General features: G+C 44.2%; 1 protein-coding gene across 1 annotated transcript in view; it reads right to left on the minus strand.

The window, feature by feature from the left end:
• Positions 1-1662: 1662 nt before the first annotated feature.
• Positions 1663-12678, minus strand: part of NUDCD3 (NudC domain containing 3) — a 64892-nt gene continuing 53876 nt past the window's right edge. The window contains exons 5-6 of the mRNA XM_056860651.1: positions 5241-5429; positions 1663-1797 (exon numbers count right to left, since the gene is read on the minus strand). Of these exons, the coding sequence (XP_056716629.1) occupies positions 1687-1797; positions 5241-5429 (300 nt within the window). The 3' untranslated portion in view covers positions 1663-1686. The remainder of the gene's footprint in view (positions 1798-5240; positions 5430-12678) is intronic.

Below are 12678 nucleotides of genomic sequence, written 5' to 3' on the forward strand. Positions count from 1 at the left end.
AAAAATACTCTTACTATTCCTTCAGTTGGTTGGACATACAGGTTGCCTTGAGGCCTGTACAGCGCCTTGCCTGTACCAGATAATGATAACTTGTCAGTTCCCTTCCTCAGTAAAAAAAACGGGAAGTCTTCTAACAAGCTGTAGCTCGTGCAGCAGCTCTAACTTCCAATACATTTGAAACAGGGTGTTTTGCATCAAACACGGCTTTTGTTGCTTGTCAAAAAATGCTCTGGAACGGTCAGAACAACAGAGCTAGGCATGGGATTCAGCCCGCCTCAACAAAGAAGCGAATGGGAGTCTCCAAAGAGGCAACAGGCATTGAATTCCCAATGCGCATTTCCCCCCCCCCACCTCAACATCAGATTGCCTGCCGCCACGAGAATAAATAATATGGAGACCACCACAGACAAACTGCACTCTCTAGCACCCTTCCCTCCTCTAGAACACTGAAGCAGGACCACCATCCTACAGAGAATAGTTGACAGGCTCCAGGCAGAGTCCTACAGCCAGCTGAGGCACAGAAGCCATTGCTGGTGACTTTTGGCACTGCGACGCATCTTCTGAACGATCCGATGAGCGACGAGATCAAAGCTCCCTTCCCTTGTTGCAAAATGTACGAATCCAAACAGGTGGTATTGTGCGGCGACCTCCCCGGTGACGCTTTAGAGCACTCTGATACATGGCCACCATGCTGAAAGATTGTCCCGTGAAGCCTGCCTCCTTTCCAGCAGTAGCTTTTGCCGGGGTCCACGCTGAAATACATGCATTTAAGGGGCGACAGAGGGAGAGGAAAGGTATGCTTTATTCTATTTTGTCCACTAACAACAAGCTCAGGTCCATAACACAGAAATGCAGCTTTCTGGGCACCAAAATAATTCAGAATCTGGAATCAGAATGACAAACAGCTGTTCCCTCCCCCCACCCCGGCTTATTGTTTTGCTCCATGCCTGTGCTTTACAGACCACCACTGATAGGACACATCCACGGGAGTGTCTCTGGCTCCTTCTGTGAAATTCGTAGGAGACTCCCACTGTTAGGACCGTACCTAACATTTTAGAGACTGCTGAATGATACTTTGCTGCAGATTGTCCACGTTTTAAAGAGGGGCTGTTACTGCCCAGTGCTTTAAGGAGATCAAGTTTCTTAAATGCTGGAACCGGGGACAGAACGCAGCCTCAAATAAGCGAGAGAAGCTGCCATCGTTTCACCAAACTGCATCTGTTCCTGAAAAAGCGGGGGGGGGGGGGAATAGTGACTCCTCTACCACGCTGTTGCCCCCTCCCCACAAAAGTAGCAAATGAATCCATTAAGCAAAGAGAAGGGGAGACGCTACCGGCAGTCTCTGGTTGCCGTGGCGACACAGTACGTCACTCTGGCTTTGCTAGGCTTCCCCCACACGCATATCAAATATGCCAGCCGGGTGTCAGAGGGAAGGACTCACCCACACCCACACTTCAGATCCCTCTTTGCCCCCCTCCCCAAAACCAAACGCGCACACACAACACACACACGCCGGGTCGTTTTAAGACTGTCATTTTGCAAACAAAGCCAGATGACAATAGCAGGGACCCAAAAAACAACAACCAAAAAAAGCATCTGCTTGACGTCACTGGCAAGCAGGAGGAGTGTGGCGGTGGTGTCTGCTCCGTCCCCGCTATCCCTGGCACGTTGGTTCTTCGCCCATCGTCAAAACTGCACCGCCCCAGGAGAGATGTTGAACATGGAAGGATCAAACTTCTGGCCCCGGAAAGGGGAGCCTTCAGCATCCCAGCCCTTCTTCAGCATCTCGTGGACTTTCTGAAATCGCAACAGAGGCATGTTAATTTACGCAGTGTACTTGCAACATACCCAGCTTGCTGGGGGTAAAGGGAAGATCACTGGCAAACCACCCCGCACACAAAGTCTGCCTTGGAAACGTCGGGATGTGACGTCACTCCATGGGTCAGGAATGACCCGGTGCTTGCACAGGAGACCTTTACCTTTACATGCAACGTACAGAACCAGTATGGTGTAGTGGTTTGAGTGTAAGATCTGGCAAGCCCAGGTTGACATCCCCACTCGGCCATGGAAGCTTTCTGGGCGACCTTGGGCCATTCACACACACTCAGTCTAGCCTAACTTACAGGGTTGTTGTGAGGGTAAGACGGGGGAGAGGAGAACAATGTAAGCTGCTTTGGGTCACCACTGGGAAGAAAGGTGGGGAAGGAGGGGAGGAAGGAAGGGAGATATCTTTAAGAGTGCTACCGCAAAGTGACCAAAAACTATGAGCTTCAAATATGTGCAGCAGCACCAGGCATATCGAGTCCTACAGACTGTGGCTGGCCAAGTGCCTTCCTCGGAGCAGAAACAGCTGGGAAGTGAATCGTTATGTGTAATATGTGGGGATGTTTTTGTTAGGTATCCGTAACTCTGCTCCAAGGCGATTTAAGTTCTGCCCCCTGAATTATGCATAGATGATACTAATTGCAGCATTTGCTCATTTTAATGGAACCGCTTCAGTTGACATGCTTTGTTCTCCATCAGCCCTTCTTGAGTTATTGCTGATTTCGAATTGGTTTGGTTTAGACAAAAAATCAACAACCACCAAAGGGGAAAAAACAGTATGATTAAGTGCCACTGCCAAAGCACTGAGCAGCATGTTTTCAAGCACATCTTCACAAGCCTGAGTGGACGGATACATCTCTTTTTTTAAAGAAAGAAAGAAAAAAGGATAAAACGCTGCAATTTGAGACAAACTTCATTATCAGAATCTGAGTTCCATATTCATGAAATGGTCACTATACAATGAATAATCGGCTCTGCTACACAAGAAAAGGCAAAGAAACTTGTTGGTAACGTTTGCCTTCAGTAAATCATCTAAGAAATAAAGAAAGGAACATTCTGGAAGCAGCCACAGAAACCTCAGGCATTACTACCCAACCACATCCTTTACAACTGAAATTCAGAAGCTCTGAGCTCTCAGCATCTTGACAGAGCTAAAATTCACAGAAGTCACAATCATTTTGCAAAATAGTGCAAGGTATTCTCATTCAAAAGATTGCAGATTTTTTTGATGTATATTATTCTCCGCTCTTCGTGCATCTCTGAGATCTAAATGAGCTACTTTTGAGATAATAATTTTGATGTGTGTAAGGTTTAATACTGGTTTATATGTGTGCAGATCTGAGAGTATTTTGTACTTGTTGCAATTTGTCTTGCGCCTAATGGAAGAAATGGGGCTAGAGATGTGAAGGCCCACAAAAAAACAGTTATGGGGGGAAACACAATTTTTTCCAAGGCCTTTCCCCCCAGGTTTTTCCAACAGAAAAATTGGAAATGTTGGGGACTACTGAAAAAAACCTCCATGCAATATTTTCTCTTTTAGAGTGAGTGAAATGCTTTTAAAGACAAGGTGGGCATGATGCAGACCTATAGAGCTCTTATGTTCAAGATGCATTTCTGCACCCAGGATGCCTAATCTTCATTAGAGAAGCGTTCAGGGCTTTCATTGCTTTTCTACTGTTGCACGCCTTCTGTTGTCCATTTGACCTGACTTGTGGCTGATCTTTGTACCTCTCCCTCAAACCACTGTAGCACATATGCCCAAAGACGGAGCAAAAGAAGCTTATTGACCTACCTTGTTAGAGCAAAAAAAGATCAAAGGATGTGGGACAGAAATTGTACCAAAACCTAAGAGGAAAACTCTGAAAGTTTCATTGAGAATTGAGCTCTCTAACTAGAAAGCAAAAAATTAAGGTACATATGCTAAGGTCGCATAGGGCGTATCAGCTTGCAGCTTTCTCTGAAGTATTGGGCATATTTGCAATTTTGCTTGCAGAAAACTAAGGCATTTATAAATTTAAAAGTCCATAAAGATGTCAAATATTGTAATGTTATATGCTAAGTAAGTTATAAATAATGCACTTAATGTTGTTAATGCAGTAAAATTAGTTTGGGGTTTGATATGACAGTAAGCATTGTAAAATATTTCAGTTTTTTTGCAAAATTTGTTATTTTCTTGGGTGGGGGCTTTTTCAAAATTTCCGGAAATTTTACATCTCTAGATGAAGCACAGACATTTACAATGCAATCCTAAGAAGAGTTACACCCTTCTAAGCCCAATGACTTCAACAGACTTTGAACAGCGTCACTCTGCTTAGGACTGTACTGTTACGCTAATTCCACACCAGCTGATGCACTGTTTTGAAGCCCCAGAGATGGTCACAAATCATCATGAAAAAAATAATTTATAAGAAGTGATATACATGCTAAGATCAAGCTTGCCTGTACTGATACGCACTATTATTGTCTGATTAGCTTTTCCAGTGACAGTAAACGAGTAAAAATTCAGAGCCAGATATAAAATTGGATGCTTTCCTGGATAGCTCACAATAACAAAATGCTGCAGGTTTTACTGACAATCGCTCCACACTCCAAGACGACTGCAATTAATAAGCCAACTGCTGTCCCACATCAACTGAGGCACAGTTATACCTGGCAGCTCCCTCAGAACAGTAGGCATTCACATTGCTTTATTCATTCAATTCACATACCTCCATCCTACTTTTAGGAAGACACCTAAGGTGGCACCATTTTGAAGCACCAAAAAATTCAGATCTGCCTTGCAAATGGCTCCATAGTAGGGTTGCAGGCTCCAGGTTGGGAAACACCTGGAGATTTTTTGGGTGGAGCCTGAGGAGGGCGGGGTTTGGGGAGGGGAGGAACTTCAATGCCATAGAGTCCAATTACCAAAGCAGCCATTTTCTCCAGGTGAACTGATCTCTATCGGCGGGACATCTCCAGCTAGTACCTGGAGGTTGGCAATCCTAGTCCACAGTTACTAGCTTGGTGGAACTTCCCAGGTCATGCCAACAGGAGATTCTCAAATTTTCCACAACTCACCCCCAGTATAAAGGGTTCAGAGTTCTGCCTATTCTTCTTTTCCCTCTTCAAGTGGCTGTATACCTGTCCCCCTGCCTCTACTCCACCTGAGACTGGAGTAGAATTGTTGATGTCAGCTATGGAGTTCTTTTCTCCTCAAAGGAAGAAAGCATCCAATTTTTTAAAAGCTACCTTACCGACCCAGAGAGAAACCTCAGATTATCCCTGTTGTCATCTGACAATTTACCTAGGAAGAGTGTTAAGGCAACACAGAGAACATGAAAAGAAAAAAAAATAACAGCAAGGGCTGTACCCCTCAGGAAACAAAGCAATTCCTCACCTGTGGCCCAAAAGGCAAAGGGCTTTTAAGAAAAACATACCAGCTCATGGCTTTGGGGCTTGCCCTGCAACTTCTGGTGGTAGTCAAAACTTAGTCTGTCCAACACAGCATGTTCCTCTTCATCCACAGTAGCCATTGACCGCTCCTTATTGATTTTATCAATGTCAATCTGCTCTTCCCCTTCCAAGATGGCATTCCACCAGTATTCACCTACTTTACTCAGGTTAATCTGGGAACACAAAGCAAGACAGAAACAGTGTTAACTCAGAAAGGAAGACAAGCCACCTCAGCGGAACAGGCCTAAAGAAGGATGCCCTTGGAGTCGTGGAAATCTCCATAGTTCTTAGAGGGACTAACTAAGTGAATAACTAGGATTCCTGCATCTGAGGAAGGTTTCAGAGCCAACCAGAACAGATTATCTACCCAGTAGGATATTCAAAGTAAGAGAATAACAATAGGTGGTTTGCCATTGCCTTCCTCTGCATAGCGACCCTGGTATTCCTTGATGGTCTCCCATGCAAGTACTGAACAGGGCCAACCAAGAGAATAACAATAGGTGGTTTGCCATTGCTTTCCTCTGCATAGCAACTCTGGTATTTGGTCTCCCATCCAAGTACTAACTAGGGATAACCCTGCTTAACTTCTGAGATCTGAGGAGGTGGGGCTAGCCTAGGCCATCCAGGTCAGGGAACTCACAGGGTTGTATGTGTGTGTAAAGTGCCGTCAAGTCGCAGCCGACTTATAGTGACCCCTTTTTGTGGTTTTCATGGCAAGAGACTAACTGAGGTGGTTTGCCAGTGCCTTCCTCTGCACAGCAACCCTGGTATTCCTTGGTGGTCTCCCATCCAAATACTAACCAGGGCTGACCCTGCTTAGCTTCTGAGATCTGACGAGACCAGGCTAGCCTGGGCCATCCAGGTCAGGGCACTCACAGGGTTAGGGGTGATTTATCTTTGGTGTATTTCAGTGATAGAGCACAGGCTTTGCACGTAAGTGCAATCCCTACTACCTCCAGTTCAAAGAATCTCAGGTAGCAACAATGGAAAACATGTCTACCTGTGTGTTCTTAGGGGGCCACTGCCAGAGTAGACAATACTGGGCAAGATGGAGGACTTGATATAAGGCAGCTCTGTGTGCAAAGAAAAGGGCATGAGAGAATAAGTTGCATTGCATGACATCTAAAGAGGAGGTAATGACTTATTTGTTTGCTTACACAGTACCAACCTTTCTAGACTTTTCTCTCCAGCACTCTAAGGGGACAGCTTTTGGGGAGGTATTTCAGACCCCATATGTCAACAGTGGTGGTGTCCCACCTATCTCTGCTGCAAGTGAGGCAAATTGCAAAATCCACACAAACAGACATTATCAGGTCAGAAGTGGCGCTGGTAAGACGCCATTGTCTCTTTTGCAGGACCATGTTTGGGTTTCTATTGTAGGAAATACAACACCAAGCAGGCAACTGAACAGGCGTAGCTGATCTTAATCATTCAGAGAATGATAATGAGCAAGACACAATGCAAGCACTAGGATTGGCTGTCAGTGACATCATCCCCCAGGTCTATAAAGCACAGAAAATAACATGGCCTGACTAATTTGCATAGATAAAACATATGCAGAAGGTACAGTGGCAGGAGGCCCAAGCACTTCAGCTATTGTTGAACTCCGAATGGCTATAGTAACTTCAATTAGTAATGTCTCCCTCTCTCATAAAGGAGGATATCCTACAGCTGAAAAGTGTACAGAAAAGGGCAGTTAAGCCAATGTGTGTGGAAGCATCTTCCCTATGAGGAAGGGCTAACAGCATTTGAAGTTGTTTTGTTTAGGAAACCAGAAGACAATGGAAAGACTTACCAAATTAGAAACAGTATATACAGAGGAAATCTGTTCTGCCTCTCATAGAACTAAGAGTCACCCAAATGCATTCAAGTAGCACACGTTCAGGCAAACGAAATAAAGTATCAATAAAGAGGCAGAATTAAATCCCACTAGATGTGATGGCCACTAGCCAAGACAGCTTTCAAAAAAAGCTTCATACAAATTTGTGGAGGATAGATATACCAGAATCTATTAGCCAAGGCAGACAGATGGAATCTCTACGTTCTGATTGCAATGAGAACCAGACACCAATGGCAGACTGCCACTAACATCCTGCTTGTGGGCCTCCCAGAAGCATCCAACGACCACTTCGAGAAACAGGTTACTGGACTAAACAGACCCTTAGTTTGATCCAGCAAAGCACCTCCAGCGTAATCCAGCAAAGTCTGATCCAGCAAAGGAAAGGGCTGTGGCTCAACGGCAGAGCATCTGCTTGGCATGCAGAAGGTCCCAGATTCAATCCCTGGCCTCTCCAGTTTAAACCATTAGGCAGTAGGTGAAGTGAAAGATCTCTGCCTAATGCCCTGGAGAGCCGCTGCAAGTCTTTGATGACAATATTGACTATGATGGGCCAGTGGTCTGGTTCAGTATACGGCACCTTCGTGTGTGTTCTACATTATTTTTAAAAAGCAAAATTATAACAACAACAACAACAACAACAATAACTTTAGCAAGAAATGAAGAGGATCTATGCACAAACTAACTATTCCCCTAGGTGGAGTCTGATCTGGAGAACCGGGTTTGATTCCTCACTGCAAAAAAGGAGCTGCAAAAGGATGGCGGGCGGAGAGAAGGGTTTGTGAATTCAAAGACCCTTTCCCCTAAGGAAAAAACACATATCTCACCAAAAGTCTCCTGGTTTGCACCTCTGAGCACCGGCTGCTGTGTGTGTGGGGGTGGTGGGGGTGTCCAGCAGAACAGGAAGGTATCTCTGATTATGGGCTTGCTAGAGAGCCAGTGTGTTGTAGTGGTTAAGAGCGGCGAACTCTAATCTGGAGAACTGGGTTCAATTCCCCATTCCACCATGTGAAGCCTGCTGGGTGACCTTGGTCCAGTCACAGTCCTCTCAGAACTCTATCAGCCCACGCAGAGGCTGGCAATGGCAAACCACCTCCGAATGTCTCTTGCCTTGAAAACCCTACGGGGTCACCATAAGTCAGCTGTGTCTTCACACACACACACACATCTGGATGGCCCAGAGCTAGATGGACCCCTGGTCTAATCCAACAGGGCTCTTGTGTTCTCAGCCCTGAGAGCCATCTCCTTACAGTTTCCTAAGGGCTCCAGAAAGGTTAAAGCTGCACAACCATTCTGAACCCAGAGATTTTCTTCAGCAAAAAAAGGAAATTCAAGAGAACAGAGGTAGGACTCTGCAACCAACCCTTCAGAGACAGAAGGAAACAATATAATATTGCTATACTACAGAAAGTGCTGGGGAAAGGTATTGTGTGGGATCAGATGGCTGGCTGATTACATTATAACTTATGATCCAATAACTATTTGACTTGGGACCATGAAAAGTCATCTTGAACTCACTTGGAATTTGCTTATGTCAGCTCAGATACTCACAGCAACTAGATGGTATGACAAGAAAAATTCCAACCACCTTCCCTTGCAGAACAGACTGCCAAAATTAGGGAATGCAGCAGAAATGGCCTAAAGCAGAAATTGTGTTGTGATAAATGTTGGGACTCTTTTTTGAATTCTGTTGAGCTGAAATTAAATTATGATGTTTGTAACTATGCTGATTTTATGTAAAAGAAAACAAAGCAAAAGGCTTAAAAGCTGTAATACAGCTGGTATTATTTAAATATTACATCATGGCAATAGATATTACAGATATTATTTTCTTTAGTAGTATTTAATTTCTTTAAGAAAAATGTAACAAGTGATGATGGATTTGGGGAAAATGTAATTTAAAAAATCTAAAGAATCCCAACAACCATCACTTAAAGAACAGATTGCCAATATTACAGAAAACAGCAGAAATGACCACACTAACAAAACTGACAATTCCTATACAGAGTTAGTCCAGTCCACTGAAATCAGTAGGTTTAGAGCGGAGTAACTCTGTTACTCCACTATTAGAGATAGAAGAAAACATACAGACATTTCTAAAGTATTGCCGATGTTTTACTAAGTTCATGTAATCATGGTATAATTTTTTTTAAAAGAACTTCATTTATTTTAAGCACGTCACAGAAATTAAAGACAAAAAGGATTACAATCAAATCACTGACAAGACACAAGTGGAAAGGAAAAACACAACACTGAAATGTAGCATTTTAAAGTATTCGGAGTACTATACATGCAACTCTCAGTATTCCTTACAACAGCTCATAAAGTCGATGATGATTATCCTCCCAATATTGCAGGGAAGGGGGGTGGAGTGTGAACAGCAGTGACTTACCTAAAGCCACCTATTAAGTCTATCGTAGAAGTGAATTTTGAACTGTGGATTTTCAGATTCAGACAACACTCTTAGCCGCTATGCCACAGCAGCTTTCGAAACATTCTTAGGTAATCAGTGGTTAAAAAAATAAAGACAGGCTGATTGAGGAAAAGGTGTGAATGTGTGTATGTACATAAATCACTCAGAGCTGAACATTACTATACATATAATATAAACCCCAATGAAGACATAGCAGTATATCCAGACAGCAGAGGGCATAAATGGAGAATGGGAGAGAGGTTGCTGGGCAAAGATAAGAAACAGCAGAATGGAGACAGACAAGGAATACATAGGGGTTCTTCTACATAACTAGCACGTTTAGATAAAGCAGCAGCAGCAGCAGTACCCTTTTTCACTTACTTGGGGGACCAAGACTATTAATTTTAAAATCCAAGATTCTATACAAATCACAAAATGCTAAAAAGGGTTGAGGCCATACCATCTATATATCTAATTCTCAACCTGGCTCCATCTGCAGATACTTATATCCACAGATCGGGACCAGGAAGAGAGAAGGGAGATTTTTCTTCAAACTTGGGAGATGCCCCAGGTATACAGAAAAAATCTGAAACCTTCAAAAATGGGGCAGGGGTGTTAAAAGACCAAAATAGCGGCACCGTTGTCTGTGCTTGCGCACAGAATGCAGTCCTGCCACCAGCATCCACCCTTGCTCCACAAGGCTTCCCCCACTGCTGTGGCTTCTTCCAACACCATGGCCAGGCCCGGCCAGGCTTCCCCCATCACTGGCATGGTCAGGAAGGCTTGGGTTGTTAGCAAGCAGGATACAAGTGATGGGGGGGGGGAAGAAAAAGAGAGTAATGGGTGGGGGAGGGAGACAGACAAGGGAAAGAGTTATGGGGTGGGGGAGGGAGGGAGAGAGAAAAAGGACTGACAGTAGGCATAGAATCATAGAGTTGGATGGGACTACCAGGGTTAACTAGTCCAACCCCCTGCACAATGCAGGAAATTCACAACTACCTCCCCCGACACACCCCCAGTGTCCTCTACTCCATGGCCAGAAGATGGCCTAGGTGCCCTCCCTCTCATGATCTGCCTAAGGTCATAGAATCAGCATTGCTGACAGATGGCCATCAAACCTCTTCTTAAAAACCTCCAGAGAAGCAGCGCTTACCACCTCCCAAGGAAGCCTGTTCCACTGAGGAACCACTCTAACTGTTATACAATTCTTCCTAATGTCTAGATCACTGGTTCCCAACCAGGGGTCCGCGGACCCCCAGGGGTCCACGAGAACTAAATTAAGGTCCATGAAACAAAGTTATAAACCCATAATAAATTAATATTTTCAATTAAGAGTTCTCTATTATAAATATATATATTCAAATATTATTCTAAGTTTAATGTTTAACTAACAGTTATGATTAAAGTTTATTTTCAAATTCTCTGAATTTTTATTTTGAACCTTGGGGTCCCTGCGCCGAACAAAAAAGTCCTAGTGGTCCCTGGTCAAAAAATGGTTGGGAACCACTGGTCTAGATGGAAACCCTTTTGATTTAATTTCAACCCGTCGGTCCTGGTCCGACCTTCTGGGGACCATCCTCTATATGACAGCCCTTCAAGTACTTGAAGATGGAGAGAGAACAGAAAGAGAAAGACATTAGTAAGAGAGACATAAAGTAAGAGAAGGAGTGGGGAGAAAGAGACTGAGAGAAGGGATGTATGTGGGAGAGGGAAAGAAGCAAAGTTTGGGAAGTGGGACGACTGCTTCCTTGTGGGTCCCCACTTGTTTTGCTCTATTGGTGCCAACAAGTTTCTCTGGCACAAGGGAGTCCTTCAGTGATGCAAGACACTTCCAACAATGCAACAGCATCTTACAGAGGACAGAGCACCAGAGGAAGTAATCTGCACCAGTGGAACCAAATGACGGTGTCCTACCCCAAGTCATCAAAGGTGTCTTACTACTGTTATGCCTTTCGCCCTTTTATTCCTAAGATCACATTACATTTATTGTTACGGCCATTGGCCAGCACAAAACAACAGAGGATTCCTAAGATTTATATGGTGCCAACCTGTATGTTTATAACTCAGTCCGGTCCTTCAAATTAAACTGCTCTTGGGAGGAGCAATTCCTTAGACTATTTTGCAGTGCCTTCAAAATGAGACTGATAACAGTGGTTTTACTGAGGTGTTCAATAGCTGTGCTGCGAATCCACAAATTAAGCATATTGTCAAAAGCAAAAATATACACATTGGTAATGCAGCACTGTGAAAAGTTAGGGCTGTGCTGTGATCATTCATCCCGCAACACATGACGGCATCTTATAAATTGTGCACAGTATTACACAAAAACAGTACAGGATGTCTCTCTCACATTTCCTTGACTACATGGCTTTGAACTGTGAAAAATAATCTGTGTAGCAACCCTGCCACTTAGTAGCTTTTTCCTCAATGCATAAACTTCTATAAGAAGTTGCATAATGTTTCCTTCACAAATACTGGGCACAATAATCCTCTCAAGCTGCTATTCTATGAGCAAATGTAGCATGCATACAATCGACTCTGTAGATAAGTCTCCAAAGGATGGCAGTCACATGGCACATTGTGGGCAATTTTCCGAAAAGATTACTTGGAAAGGTATTAAATTATCTTTGCTAAATGCATTTTTCTTCCAAATAATCAAGAAACGTTCAGTGAGTTGGATCCAACAATCAATCAACAGAAGTCACTGAGGGTCACGGATCCCCATTTTCCTCTACTTCCAGTAGTCCTTTCCAGCTCTGGAAACATTTATCCATAGGGTCATGGGACCCCCATGGAGTAATAGCTATGTAGGTTGTGAAGCTGCAGCGGAGAGGGGCAAAGGAATAAAACCACCCCTTCCCACCCCTGTCAGTGGAGTCCCTCTGATGGAAGAGGAACAAGAGGATGATTTCATCCCTTTCCCCTCCTCACCAGCATGGTGTAGTGGTTAAGAGAGGTGGTTTGGAGTGGTGGACTCTGATCTGGAGAACCAGGTTTGATTCCCCACTCCTCCACATGAGCGGCAGAGGCTAATCTGGTGAACTGGATTTTTTCCCCACTCCTACACATGAAGCCAGCTGGGTAACCTTGGGCTAGTCACACTCTCTCAGCCCTAGCTACCTCACAGGGTGTCTGTTGTGGGGAGGGGAAGGTGATTGTAAGCTGGTTTGAT

This window comes from Euleptes europaea, chromosome 14 (assembly GCF_029931775.1).
Source record: "Euleptes europaea isolate rEulEur1 chromosome 14, rEulEur1.hap1, whole genome shotgun sequence".
Lineage (NCBI taxonomy): Eukaryota > Metazoa > Chordata > Lepidosauria > Squamata > Sphaerodactylidae > Euleptes > Euleptes europaea.